Source organism: Lagopus muta, chromosome 4 (assembly GCF_023343835.1).
Source record: "Lagopus muta isolate bLagMut1 chromosome 4, bLagMut1 primary, whole genome shotgun sequence".
NCBI lineage: Eukaryota > Metazoa > Chordata > Aves > Galliformes > Phasianidae > Lagopus > Lagopus muta.
Window position 1 is genome coordinate 60,616,258 of NC_064436.1, and position 12,440 is coordinate 60,628,697.

The following is a 12,440-nucleotide window of genomic DNA, read 5'->3' on the forward strand; positions in this document are numbered from 1 at the left end:
GATGTCATAGCTGCATTAATTAACAGGCAGTGTAGGCACAGGGCATTTACCTTTTTGGAGTAGGTACCTGCCTGTGTGCTAAATTTCAGTGGCTGGAAAAGATTTTCCATATTTGAAGTGTTCCTTGTGGGGATTATTTCTTCTCATGGTAAGCATGTCTAAAATCACATTAAAAATGTGACTAATACAGTGATAAGTAGTGATTAAAACATGTAAATTAATAATAAATTGTAAATGAAATTGAACTCCCATATTTGCATGTCTATAGATATCTGCTAAAATGCCTGAGCTGTGTGGAACTTTAAATTAGCTAACTCTCTTGGTGTCTTTTTGCGTTCTCACAACTATACCACATTTCAAGATTGACTGTCCACTGATCATCATCAAAATGCATTGTTTTATTTCAGAAATCAGATCACTGTGCTATCAACTGTTAATTTGGCATGTGCAAAGTTAGGAATAGCTGGGAGAAATGCATGGAACAGCAGTCAGTGCCCCTGTACTTTCAGCCTCGCCACTCTTGCAGAGATGGAACTTGTGTTTTATGGTTACCTCACCTATTCCAGATGCAGTAACTTTTTCAGTATGAACTTCAATTGTGCTCAGTGTATTATGTTACCTTTACTTGTTACCACAGAAGGATTTTGAGATGTAATACCCAATAAAATGATGAAAGGATTCCATGTTGTACTGACACATCTGAGGACTTACTTCAGACTTTTACAGCTATAATAAAAAGCATAAAATTTAGCACGATTCTCCAGATAACCAGCTTACTGTTATATCCGTGGGTTGTGTTATAGTTACAACATACCAGAATGTGGTGGGTAGCAGGATGGCATTTAAAAACTGTTCTTTTTTTGGATGAGACATTTGATGTCTGTGACTGAAGTGTTGGAGCTTTAAGAGCTGAACAGAATTTGGCTATTTCTTACCTTCTATACCCTTGATTGTGATGTCAGTTTTGTTTTGTTTCATTGGCCACCACTTTTAGCACAAATATGGCTCATAATTGCATTCAGATACAGAAAAGAAATTTTTAGGGTATTTCGGCTCAGAAAATAGAGCACTTGTGTGACTTTGCTGCTATTTGTTTATAAGGTTATTAATGTCAGGACTTTCTTTGCATTTCGTTTGAGGTGAATTGGAGCTGCTGGAAAGGAGTTTATAGGGTTACATGTTTACAGGCTGTTACATGTGCTTGTTAGCTGACTTAATTCAGTAACACCACACGCTTTGAGATAGAGTCTTGAATCAAAACTTTCGACTCAAATATAACAATGTCTTTGAAGTTGCATTTTACCAGGATATGAAAGTTTAAACAATGTAATTCTTTAAATAGGGAAAATCCGTAACGTTTTTGGCATAGATTAAACAAAAAGGTTTGGAGACATAATCTGTAGATTTCACTTTATGAAGTTTCCAAAATAAAGTGGTTGATATGTTTCTCCTAAAAAAAATCTGGACATATTGGACATTTCAGCCTTCATCAAGGCCCAGAGCATTACATCAGCAATCAGAAGTCCCTGCATGGATCACCTCTGCATTTATTTTTTTTTTAATTTTATTTTATTTTTTTACCCTTGACAATAAAGTGGGCTGCTTTCAAAGGTTAGAGAGCAGTGTTCTTTCCCAAAGCAATCCATCTCCATGCCAAGTCTGTCATTAGTTGTATTTTTGACAGAATAGTGTTTCTCTGCAACTATAACTGAGTCCATCTCCTTTTGTTCATTTACCAAGAAAAGACAATAGAGGTAAAACCAAGGTCTCCTCCAAGGAGGAGTCATGGCTGTCCTGACAAAGCTCCAGTTACAAAGATCTTGCTGATACCTTTGTTATTAATGTGTCAGCTGGATGTAAAAGTCTTTCTAATGAAACAAAAGTTAATGATGTCAGTTTTCAGACTTACTCTCCATTAGCTAAGGCAATTTACTACTGCACTTTTTAAAGTGCAGCTCCATAGCCCTTCTCAAAATAAAGATCCACTCATGTAAATAGAGTTCTGTTGACGAGAAGGTAAGAGAGACAATAATTGGCATTTATCCAGGAGCCTAATGGTCTCTAAGAGTGGAGTCTTATTTTCAAAATGACAAAGCCAACTATATCTGTGATGAACTACTTGATAAATGGAGTTGGATAATGGAGTTCCAGCATGGAGTTGGCTGGAAAGAGGTAAAACCAAGAAGGGGCGGTTGAAATAAATGAACTCCATCCTGTAACTTCTCTGATTCTACATGAAGTTTAACATCATCTCATCTAGGCTGTATACAGGATTAAATAACATAGGTAAACCATTAAGTGACGTAGCACACACAGTTTTGATGGTCCAAATAGAGCATGTATTTTGAGCAGTGCACAGTTACTCTTCTCCAGAACCTGTAATGGCCGTACTCCATAAACAGATCTGTTTTGGTGGTAAAAACAGCTATTTATATAACACACAAGTAAAATTACATACTGCTATTGTAATCTCATGGGTTTTCTTTCCTAATCTCTTCTGTTTGAGAGTATCTGATAACTTCTCTCTTTCTTTTTACTGTAAAAGCATGTAATGCATATATTTAAATCAAAATCCCCTAAAGGGACATTGTTTAGAAAGGATTTGGAGCTATGATTGGTTCTCCCCTATAACTCTGTGAACTGATGATTTAATGATTTGCTGTTTTAAACACAAGTTAAAAGATAGAGATTTGGGGTTACATCTTCTACGATCTTGATTTAAAAGTTTGTTTCAAGACTTTTGTATGGAAAAGTCAGTAATCTTCACAGTAATCTGAATGCTAGCTGCAACTCTTCAGTGTATTTTGTCAAAATACTCCATGGCTTCCTGGTGAATACTTAAATACAGCAGTAATTCTGCTCTAGACTTTCGCATTTACAGAGCTTTTTGGATCATAACCCCTGTTTTCAGTTTTACATACTTATCTAGATCCTTGATTTTTCATAGAATCATAGAATCATAGAATCACCAAGGTTGGAAAAGACCTAAAAGATCATCCAGTCCAACCGTTCACCTATTCCCAGCAGCTCCCACTAAACCATGTCCCTCAACACAACATCCAGCCTTTCCTTGAACACCCCCAGGCTCAGCGACTCCACCACCTCCCTGGGCAGTCCATTCCAGTGCCTGACCACCCTTTCTGAAAAGTAATACTTCCTAATGTCCAGCCTGAATCTCCCCTGCCGTAGCTTGAAACCATTCCCTCTGGTCCTATCACTAATGACACGAGAGAAGAGGCCGACCCCCAGCTCACTACAACCTCCCTTCAGGAAGTTATAGAGAGCAATTTTCTACCATTCCATAAAGTCTTACATTTAAAACATTTTGTTTTTTAAACAATTCAAGTTCAAAATGAATAATTTTACATAATGTGATTAAGGTATGGTACTGAGTTCATGTACATTTCGAACTTACATCCTAAATACACATTTTAGTGTCAGAATTAAGCCTCGTTGCTCCTGCCTATGTGCAACTAGGAATGTTTAAGTAAACAAATAAATAGATTAAATAGATAAGATGTGCTTTTTTTTTTTTTTTTTTTTTTTTTTAAGAGACTATGTCTGTTGATAATAAAATTAATAAAATAAAACCACTCATCATCTGAGTTTTGTTCTCGCTCTGACTGCTGTCAGGACTATTTCCAGTCTCTCTTGTTAATTGGGTGCCCCCTTCTTTCCTTATCTTTTGGGACAGGTAACCTGGGGTCTCAGCTGGTTGAGTATAAAGAAGAAATGTACATCACATCTGACTGTGGGAAGACATGGCGCCAGGTAGGAAACTGAAATAATTTAAGGCAATTTTAAATTTACCCAATATGTTGGATTTTATTATGCGTACCTTATCTTTATACACCAACTCTTTTGAGACAGGTGGGCATTATTTTGCAAGCAAGATGTGGATACTGAGAAATTAAGGAGGTGATTTGCAAAGATCTAAATTGGTTGGGCTGTTCAGATTGGTTCAGATTCCCCTGAAACTCAAATATTCTGGTTTCTTTACAGATCTTCTAATATCTTGCATAAGAAGCATGCGGTCCAGTTAGGTTTTTTGTAATTTCAGTATTCTTCCTATGCTAATGAAGAGGTGGACTTGGACTAAATCGTGCAGTATGAATATTCAATGCTGAAAAATGGGATTTGTATAGGAAGGGGGAAATTGTTCTGCTTTGCAGTTAAAAACTGCTATTAAAGCTCAAAGTTTGTTTTCCATTGGAAATGAGAACACAAAAAGAGATTGAAAAAAAAATAGTAGTAAACCTTTGAATGTCTTTTAGTATGATTTAATCAATTATAGGATTAAATATATGAAGTATTTTTAAAAAATCCCAGTCTTGTAGTGGTTGAAATGACATTTGATTTTTGGATGTTTTATTTTTCCAATGCATAGTGTTGATTTAAACCTATCACCTTTCTAATTCACTTTATTTTAAATTGCTCTGCCTCAATGATATTTTCTTTATGAGTGTAAATGTCCATAACAATAGTAATAAGACATGAGGAGGTTCTGTAATCTACTTTTAATGTATATCCAGAGAAAAGAAAAAACAGCATTCAAACTACCACTATATCAAAAAGTATTTTATTTCAGTTAAAACAGTGTTTTAGTGTTCTACTGAAATAAAAGCTGTATTATTATCTGAGAATAAGTAAATGGAAAAATGCACTCACTAGTGTTATTAATCTCAGCCCCTTTGACATAAGAGTAAATACAGACACTTTCTTATATTGCTGTTTTAGATTGCCATTAATACTCTGCAAAAAAAACTTTTTAAAAAATATATATTATTTTTATCGTGGTAATGTTCTTTAAGTTTTAAAAGATAAGATTTTATGCCAAATTCTTTCTTGAATTCTAGCAGATGATAAATAGGTGTTTAAATGCGAAAGCCTTCCAGAATTTACAGCCTGTGCTGTGCTATCTCATACTTAACAGAGGCCTCTCATGTTTTATTGTCACCATTTCCCAGACTTTCATAATTTTGATAGGGTGAGAAATAAGAAGGAAAGAGTGATGGAGATCAAAGTCATATTTTGCTGCTTTTATTTTGAGACACTCCAACAGATGATATGTGTTGGAACTTGACCTTAAGATGGCTATTCAAACTGTGAAACCAGCCACAAACTGATCCTTATTGTGACAGTCAAAATCAAACCCACCATTGCTCACTTGATTTTAATTAAAACTGCTGTGAAGTCTTGGAAGAGCTTACTCAATATTTGCTATCAGAATAAAAACATAGATTGCTATATATACATTACATGTGTTTCCTTTCTCTGTTGGAACTCATGAAAAAAAATAGACAAGAATTTTGTCATCAGTGATACAGGAATTATTTGGATAGAAAGTTACAGCTTTCCTGTGCTGGCAGAAGGGAGGGCAAAGCTCATGTTCAGTTACAGTTCTTTGGGTGGGTTTAAGTCTCTACCTTGGAAACTTTGAGGCTGTGATTATTGAATCCCTGTCACCTTTGTTACATTCCATACATGAGGTTGCAGAGCTGTCTACAAACTATGAGAAGAAATACACAAGCTTATGTAGAGTGAAAAAAAAAACAACATAGGTAAATTTGGAGAACTCAGAGGAAAAGACTGTTCAAGGAATTGAGCAAAAGCTTTCCTGAAGTAATAGCAATATTGTTACTGGGACTCATAGGCCTAGGAGGAAAGTGAAAGATAATCCAACCACCTGCTCTGAAGCATCAGTTGTACCAGAAACAACTTAAATAGAGATTTTCCAGGCCTATTTCTTAATCTTTCACTGTAGGAGATTCTGCTGTGCTCCTATATGGTGTTTTACTTCACTTCATAGATTTTTTAACATTTAACATAAGCTGCTTTGCATATCCTTGCTTTTTGTTGTTCTTGCTGTTCCACAATTTTTTTGCAAGGTAAGCTGATTTCCTCCTGTCTTTTGGGAGCTGAAGTTTTCTGTCAGCTTTAAATAACCTTTCAGATGTTGAAAGGCAATTATCATGTCTACCCATAGCACAGGCTTTTCCCCCTCCCTGCCAGTTTCAAATCTGCCTTTTTTTCCTAAGGGAAGGAGTTTCTAAACTGCTCTTCCTTTTTGTTGTTTGTTGATCAGACTATCTAAAATCTTCTCTTGAAAAATGGAGAAATTGGATGCAACATTATAAATTTTATAATTATTAATCAGAATGAAATGATTTCCCTTGATATCTTGACATCTTGGCTATCACCTCACTTCAGGAGGAGATCTCTTTTTTGTAGTAGAGCATCACATTGTTAACTCAAATTCAGTCTGTGATTTGTAAATGGGACCAGTCCCCATATTTGTAGCTCACCCTCAAATTAAGGAAAATCTGTTTTTCAGAAATGTCTGAATCTGTTTTACACACTTGGAATGATTTCAACTGAACTCATGTTTCCATGGCTTTTACATGGTATGTTCACTTGAGAATTCAGGGTGATTTACTATGGCAGACAACACAGCTAGCACTGATAGGTACAAATCAAAATGCCCAAAAAGAGTTCCATAGAATTAAGTAAATACTTTCAGTAAATGAAAAAGTAAAAGCAAAGATTCTAAGTAACCATAGTGTGGGCGGGTTACAATTGTTCTACTGCCTTTCTGTTGCATGATGGCTGACTTGCTTATTAGTGTTTTTTGAAAACATTACTGAATAACATTTGAAAGCAGAATGAAATTTGTGGTGTGTACTGTATGTACAACATGGTACTGTAAGCAGTACGGATTTAGGAGCTGATTGATAGGTAGCTTATATGTCCATGCAGCAGCAGTGACCTGGAATGTAAGCAAGAGAAGGGAACCCAACCTTGACATTATCATGAACTGTGTGAGCTTAGATCATCTTAAGTGAACCATGAAGTATGCCTAAAGTGAACTCGTGGGACAGATGTGTCTAATTGGAAGATTTCTCCATCTATTGTACCAGGAAAACAATATTGATAAAATGTGTTAATGAATGTGATATTGGGTCAAATAAATAAATCTTGCATCCTGGGAGAAATAGACTGCCTCTGTACACAATTACAGACCATACAGATTTTAAACATTGTTTTTCCCCGTGAGCCTGTTTTGAGTCCTGATTTTCAAAATTTTAGGATGCTCTTCTAAATGTTAAGGATATGCTTTTTTGAAACAAGCTATTTCTCTTCACATTTATGGTATTTCAACTTCATTTGCACCATGAGCAGAGTAAGAGAAAGTTCTGGCTTTCAGAAGAAATGGCTGAAATTCAGATTCTGTGATTCTGTGAAATAAAAGTAAAGACAAGAACAGGAAAGCCTTTTATGTTTGATCTGCTATGGAAGATCTAGTGCAGCCACAATGTATCGTACTAACCTTCTAAGGTTACACAGTACACCTAGGAAGTGAACCTAGATCTTTGGAGCTCCAGTTCAGTGGTTCAGTTGTAGGAATATTCTTTATCTGTGTCAAATCTTTTCATATCAAAGCAATATGGAATACCTTTGTTTAAGCAAGACTACTTTTTTTTTCTGCAGACATCTTAAGGGATATGTGGTAATACTTTTAAGCACAATAGTAAAGGATGCAATCCCAGCTTCTCACCACTGTGAAGGTCCAGCTGCCTCCTTCTGCTGTAGGAAAATTACAGATTTGGATTTAGAAATGGATGTCACTTTGTGAGATGCGAGTATTTTTGGTTACTTCTAAGATATGTCAGAGTAAAATTGTGTGCAATAAATTTCTCATTTAAACTTGTTCAGTTATTTTATGGAGCTCTCTTAATTGCTCCCAACAGATAACCTGCTGCAGTTGCAATAGACACAGGAGCAAACAAAGAGACAGAAGTTGACTTTACGATTATAAAGCACATAAATTTATCCAAAACATTACAAAGGAAGGAAAGATTTAGAAACAGGTTATATTAATTTAGTTCTGTTCGCTACTAGTAAGGATCATTATAAATCTATTACCTGATGTCATTTAGTGGAGAGAAGTCATAGTTCTAGGCTGTCATATGAACATGCCTATCAATTGTTTTCAGGTTCTGATTTCAAGAATTCATTATTAAATGAAAATGCAGGAATTGATACTTATCTTTTAGTTAGAATGTATTTGAAATGCTTGCAAGAAGAGCATGATATAAATATGACATTTATATACCTGTAATGAGTCTGCTGTGCCTTATAGCATGCCGTAGTTTACACGGGAATGGGTAAACCTGGCGTAGTGAAAAGGTGCACTAGGAATTGCCATGATGCTTTTCTGAGAAACCCTAAATTAGATGAAGTCATGCAGACAGCATCTTCCTTTATCTTCTGTATGAAGGTGAAGCTTTTAGAAACTTCTTGTTCTGGCACTGCTGTTTCATTTTGATTTGAGGAAAGGTTGAAATGAAATTTGAAACTCTGCTGGCTTATGTGAGTTGAAGCGATTTCATCCTCTTGAAGTACATCTAAAATGAATGTTTGCATTTCACTGAATTGTCTTCTAAAATGTGTAGCTGAATGTAACAAGTAGATAGGACTGTAAATGTCCCCTGTCGGGGTTCTGTCAATAAACTGACAACACCAAAAAGCCAATCAAACACTCGAAACCCAAGGAATCCCATAACACGTGTTCTTATGAAATGAGGGGAATGTTGAATTCTAAAGGCAAATTAAGTGCTTGCTATTTGTGAAGTAATGGTGGATGTGCTGTATGATTAAGACTTTTTCTCTCTTTGGTTCAGTCTTACTTATCTCCTAAGTGTATCCTTTTGCATTGTCATTAAAAAACCATTGTGTATTGTGTCTGCATTTTCTCATTCACAAGGCAAAGTAGAGCTCGCCTTTATGTTTTTTTCTTTGGCTTTGTCAAAGTGTGTAGGAGGCTCTGTGTTCTATGAACTGCTATGTGTGTGCATAAACTCTCACTTTATCACTTGATCTTATGGTAAATGAACTTTCACTGGCTAATAACATGAGTAAACGTCGGCTTAAAACAGGTAACAGATGCAGAAAATAGGATATTTCTTATTCATTTGTTTTAGTACTACTGATGACCTCTAGACAAACGAATGAAAATAATTTAGGAGATTTTGACTCCTTTATAACCATTAAATCAATATTACATGTATTTTGATTCAGAGCTCAGAGCAGCCTCCTTATGTGATCACAAAGTTTGAATTTAAATAAATCATTGACATTGCAAATGCAGAAAACAGTGGCACCAATTATTTCAACTTTGGTAGAGTCTGAAGAACTTGCAAGACAGCCCCAGACAGTGGCAGTTTTCCTATTTTTCTTAGAATTAGATTACAAAGCATTTCATTCTGCAAGATATAAAGAATATGGCAAATACTGAAGTAAGGTGATAGGTCACCTGGTGATATATAATAGGAAAGAATGCAGAAGGCATGCTGAGAGGAATGTAAGGTAGGACTAAAATCACTTTAGACAGTTTAATCTGACTGTGATTTGAACCTGAACATTTTCTGATTCACCTGCTTAGCTTTCTTCTCTTTTACAACTGGGAGAAGTGTAAGAGTTAAACTGACTTGTATGTCCTTTTCTGTTTACAGTGTGGACATTATGAAACGTAAGATTTTTAATACTGGTTTTCTCATACATTTTATTTCTGCATTTGCTTAGTTGGACTTTTCGTTTTCTGATTTGTAGGTCTTTGAAGAGGAGCATCACATCTTGTACCTGGACCATGGTGGAGTTATTGTGGCCATCAAAGATACCTCTATCCCACTGAAAATACTCAAGTAATCCTACAGTCAATTAGAGCAAGCTATTGTGTATTCAATACAAGAGGCAAAGTTCAGATTTTAAGATGAACATTTCAGTGTAATCACATATGAGATGCAAGTGTAATCTGCTTAATTTAACATTAATTAATTTGACAGAATTCAGAAAGATGTTTTCTTAAAGATTTCTTTTTGGTGGTATTGGTACCATGACATAATGAATTAATCATAACAAGATTTTCTAACATCAGTATAGATATTTTTGCTTAAACTGCTATCCTGGAACTCTGCGGTACAAGCCATGTTTATCATGGTCATTATCTGCTACTGGTTTGCACCTGCCGCATATGGCAGTAATGTTCTCCCTATGATGCCTTAGGTCACAATAGTTGTTTCATACTGTGATAAAGTTCTGTCCTCTTCAGCCACAGTAATGAGGATGCTGGAGAATAGCCCTGAATTGCTCTGGCAAGAACAATGCAACGTAGTCTTTTGGAGCCAATGGGAAAAGAATTTCTCTGTGCATAAAAGTTGTATAGTACCACATGCAAGAAGCCCAGTTCTTCTGACAATTTCCTACACTAATTAATTGTACTACACATTCTGTGTAGATCCTGTCATATGATGCAACTACAGAAAACGGCCTTCTCTTGTTTGACAGGAAAGTTTGGTTGCAAATAATTTTGTTATGAAATAACAAATTTTAAACTGAATGACAGTGAAGCAAAACATGGTAGCTTTGTGTAATGGCATATAAAATTATCATCTTTGTGGTCCAAAAAAAAAAAAAAAAAAAAAAAGATCTATAGTGACAGAATGGTTTAGGTTGGAAGGGACTTAAAATATCATCTAGTTCTAACCCCTTTGCCAAGGGCAGGGACACCTCCCGCTAGGTTAGGAAATAGAAGATGCAAGTGATCAGAAGATTGATCATAACAAGCCTCATTTTTGCATAATGCTGCTTATTCTAATAGGATCTTGGCTATATGCTTCATTAACTAGACTGAAAACCATCATTATCATAGTATTAAAAAGACCTGAAAAGTACGCAAGACAAAAGAGTTCTAGTCATAATTTTTAGGTACACAGAGTACTTGAATGCTGAACTTTGAACTTTGCTGAATATCTATTGAAAAATTTTGTGCGGATTATCATAGCTGTAAGGGGCCATCATCTTGGTGCCTGCAGTTTTAGCACTTGTGTTTTAGTACTTGAGCTGTTCTGCATACTTAATGTTTTACTGACCTCTGCTTAACAGGTCTCCAGCTCAGGGACTTCGAGAGAGAATGAAGTGTAAATTAACTGACTCTTGAACCTACAAATTAGCAGGATTGTTTGTTGACAGACATTGTTTTTCATTTGCCTGAGAATTACCGTTGTTGTCACAGATTTATTATGCTCTTTCTAATAAAGATGGGAGACCCTGGAACATTAATGAGATACACCACTCATGCGTACTGTGTTTCAGTGATTGTAAATCCTGGGGTTTAGTGGTTATGGGATTTTTTATTTTTTCAATGAATTCTGACTTATATACTACTTGCAAATGAAACCACTTCTATTTTTTAACAGGTTCAGCATAGATGAAGGCCAGACTTGGAGTACACATAATTTTACAAGCACTTCAGTCTTTGTAGATGGATTACTTAGTGAACCTGGAGATGAGACACTGGTCATGACGTAAGTTCCCGTCTACACTTCTTTTTTTAGGGTTCTCTGCTTAAGCACTTGAGCATATTTTTATCTGTGGATGTTTGAAATAATACTTGAGTCATTGATTTTTTTTTTCTTGCTGTCACACAAGCCCTTACACTGATCATGTCCAAACAGCCCAGTGTGCAGCCTGCCTTTGATTTGCACTATATCCTAACCCAGTATTTCAGATTGTAAAGATAAAGAGTTCTGTTTGTATGAAATTTCACATAGCTGTGGTCAGAATGTGGAGTAATAGGACTGCAGAGTAAATCTGAGAAACTTACAGAAAAATAACAGTATCGTGCATTTTTTTTCTGATTTTTACATATCAAAAGCATTAAACATCTGTCCTTTCTTCTTGTGCTAATTGTCTTCACAGTGCAAACAAGTACATAGTTGTCCAAGTATGATGCTTTAAGTGACCAAAACCTGTGCTAACAAATACATACTTTAATTCTGTGCTGTGACTGAGGAAGATACTGTGATTTAGAGTTAAAAATAAGCCAATTCTGCAGCTCAGACTTGCATTTATCTGTCTTTTTTTTCCCAAAGGGCTAGGGACTGCTGGATCTGAGCTGCAGGTTTTGCTCTGTCTCAGTGTAAATGCTAACTTTTTAAGAGTGTTTGAAAGTAAAAAAATAGCTATCCAATGCTGTACATGCTGAATGCAGTAGTAAAGGGGAGTGCAAGAGGAGAATGTGCTCCTGCACATAGGGATGTGCAGGATGATGAGTTTGCTTCTCTCAGAGCAGTTTGTCTGATGCTTTGTATTGGAGCTCAGTATGTTCATGACAAGCTTTTTCTTCTAGGAATTAGAAATACAGCTGTCTTTAATGTGTACCAGTAGTATTTTCCTCAGGGGAAAAAAAAAATAAAAAATCAACCCAGCCCATAGTTTTTAAAGGATGTGCAGCAAAACAGAAACGCCAGCACACTTAAATGCACTGCATCTTCCTTTTCTCTCAAGCATAGATTTTTATGGTACAATATATATCACACAGAGGTATTTATGTCTCTGAATGGAGGATTTCCATTACCTTCAGTTGAAGTATAGGGATCAAA

At 35.8% G+C, this 12,440-nt stretch overlaps 1 protein-coding gene across 8 annotated transcripts in view; it reads left to right on the forward strand.

Annotated features, from left to right (window-relative positions):
- Window positions 1–12,440, forward strand: part of SORCS2 (sortilin related VPS10 domain containing receptor 2) — a 581,186-nt gene that overhangs the window by 514,648 nt on the left and 54,098 nt on the right. For all 8 annotated transcript variants that reach the window (XM_048942849.1, XM_048942847.1, XM_048942852.1 and 5 more), the window contains 3 exons: window positions 3,695–3,771; window positions 9,610–9,701; window positions 11,256–11,363. In XM_048942849.1, the coding sequence (XP_048798806.1) occupies window positions 3,695–3,771; window positions 9,610–9,701; window positions 11,256–11,363 (277 nt within the window). The remainder of the gene's footprint in view (window positions 1–3,694; window positions 3,772–9,609; window positions 9,702–11,255; window positions 11,364–12,440) is intronic.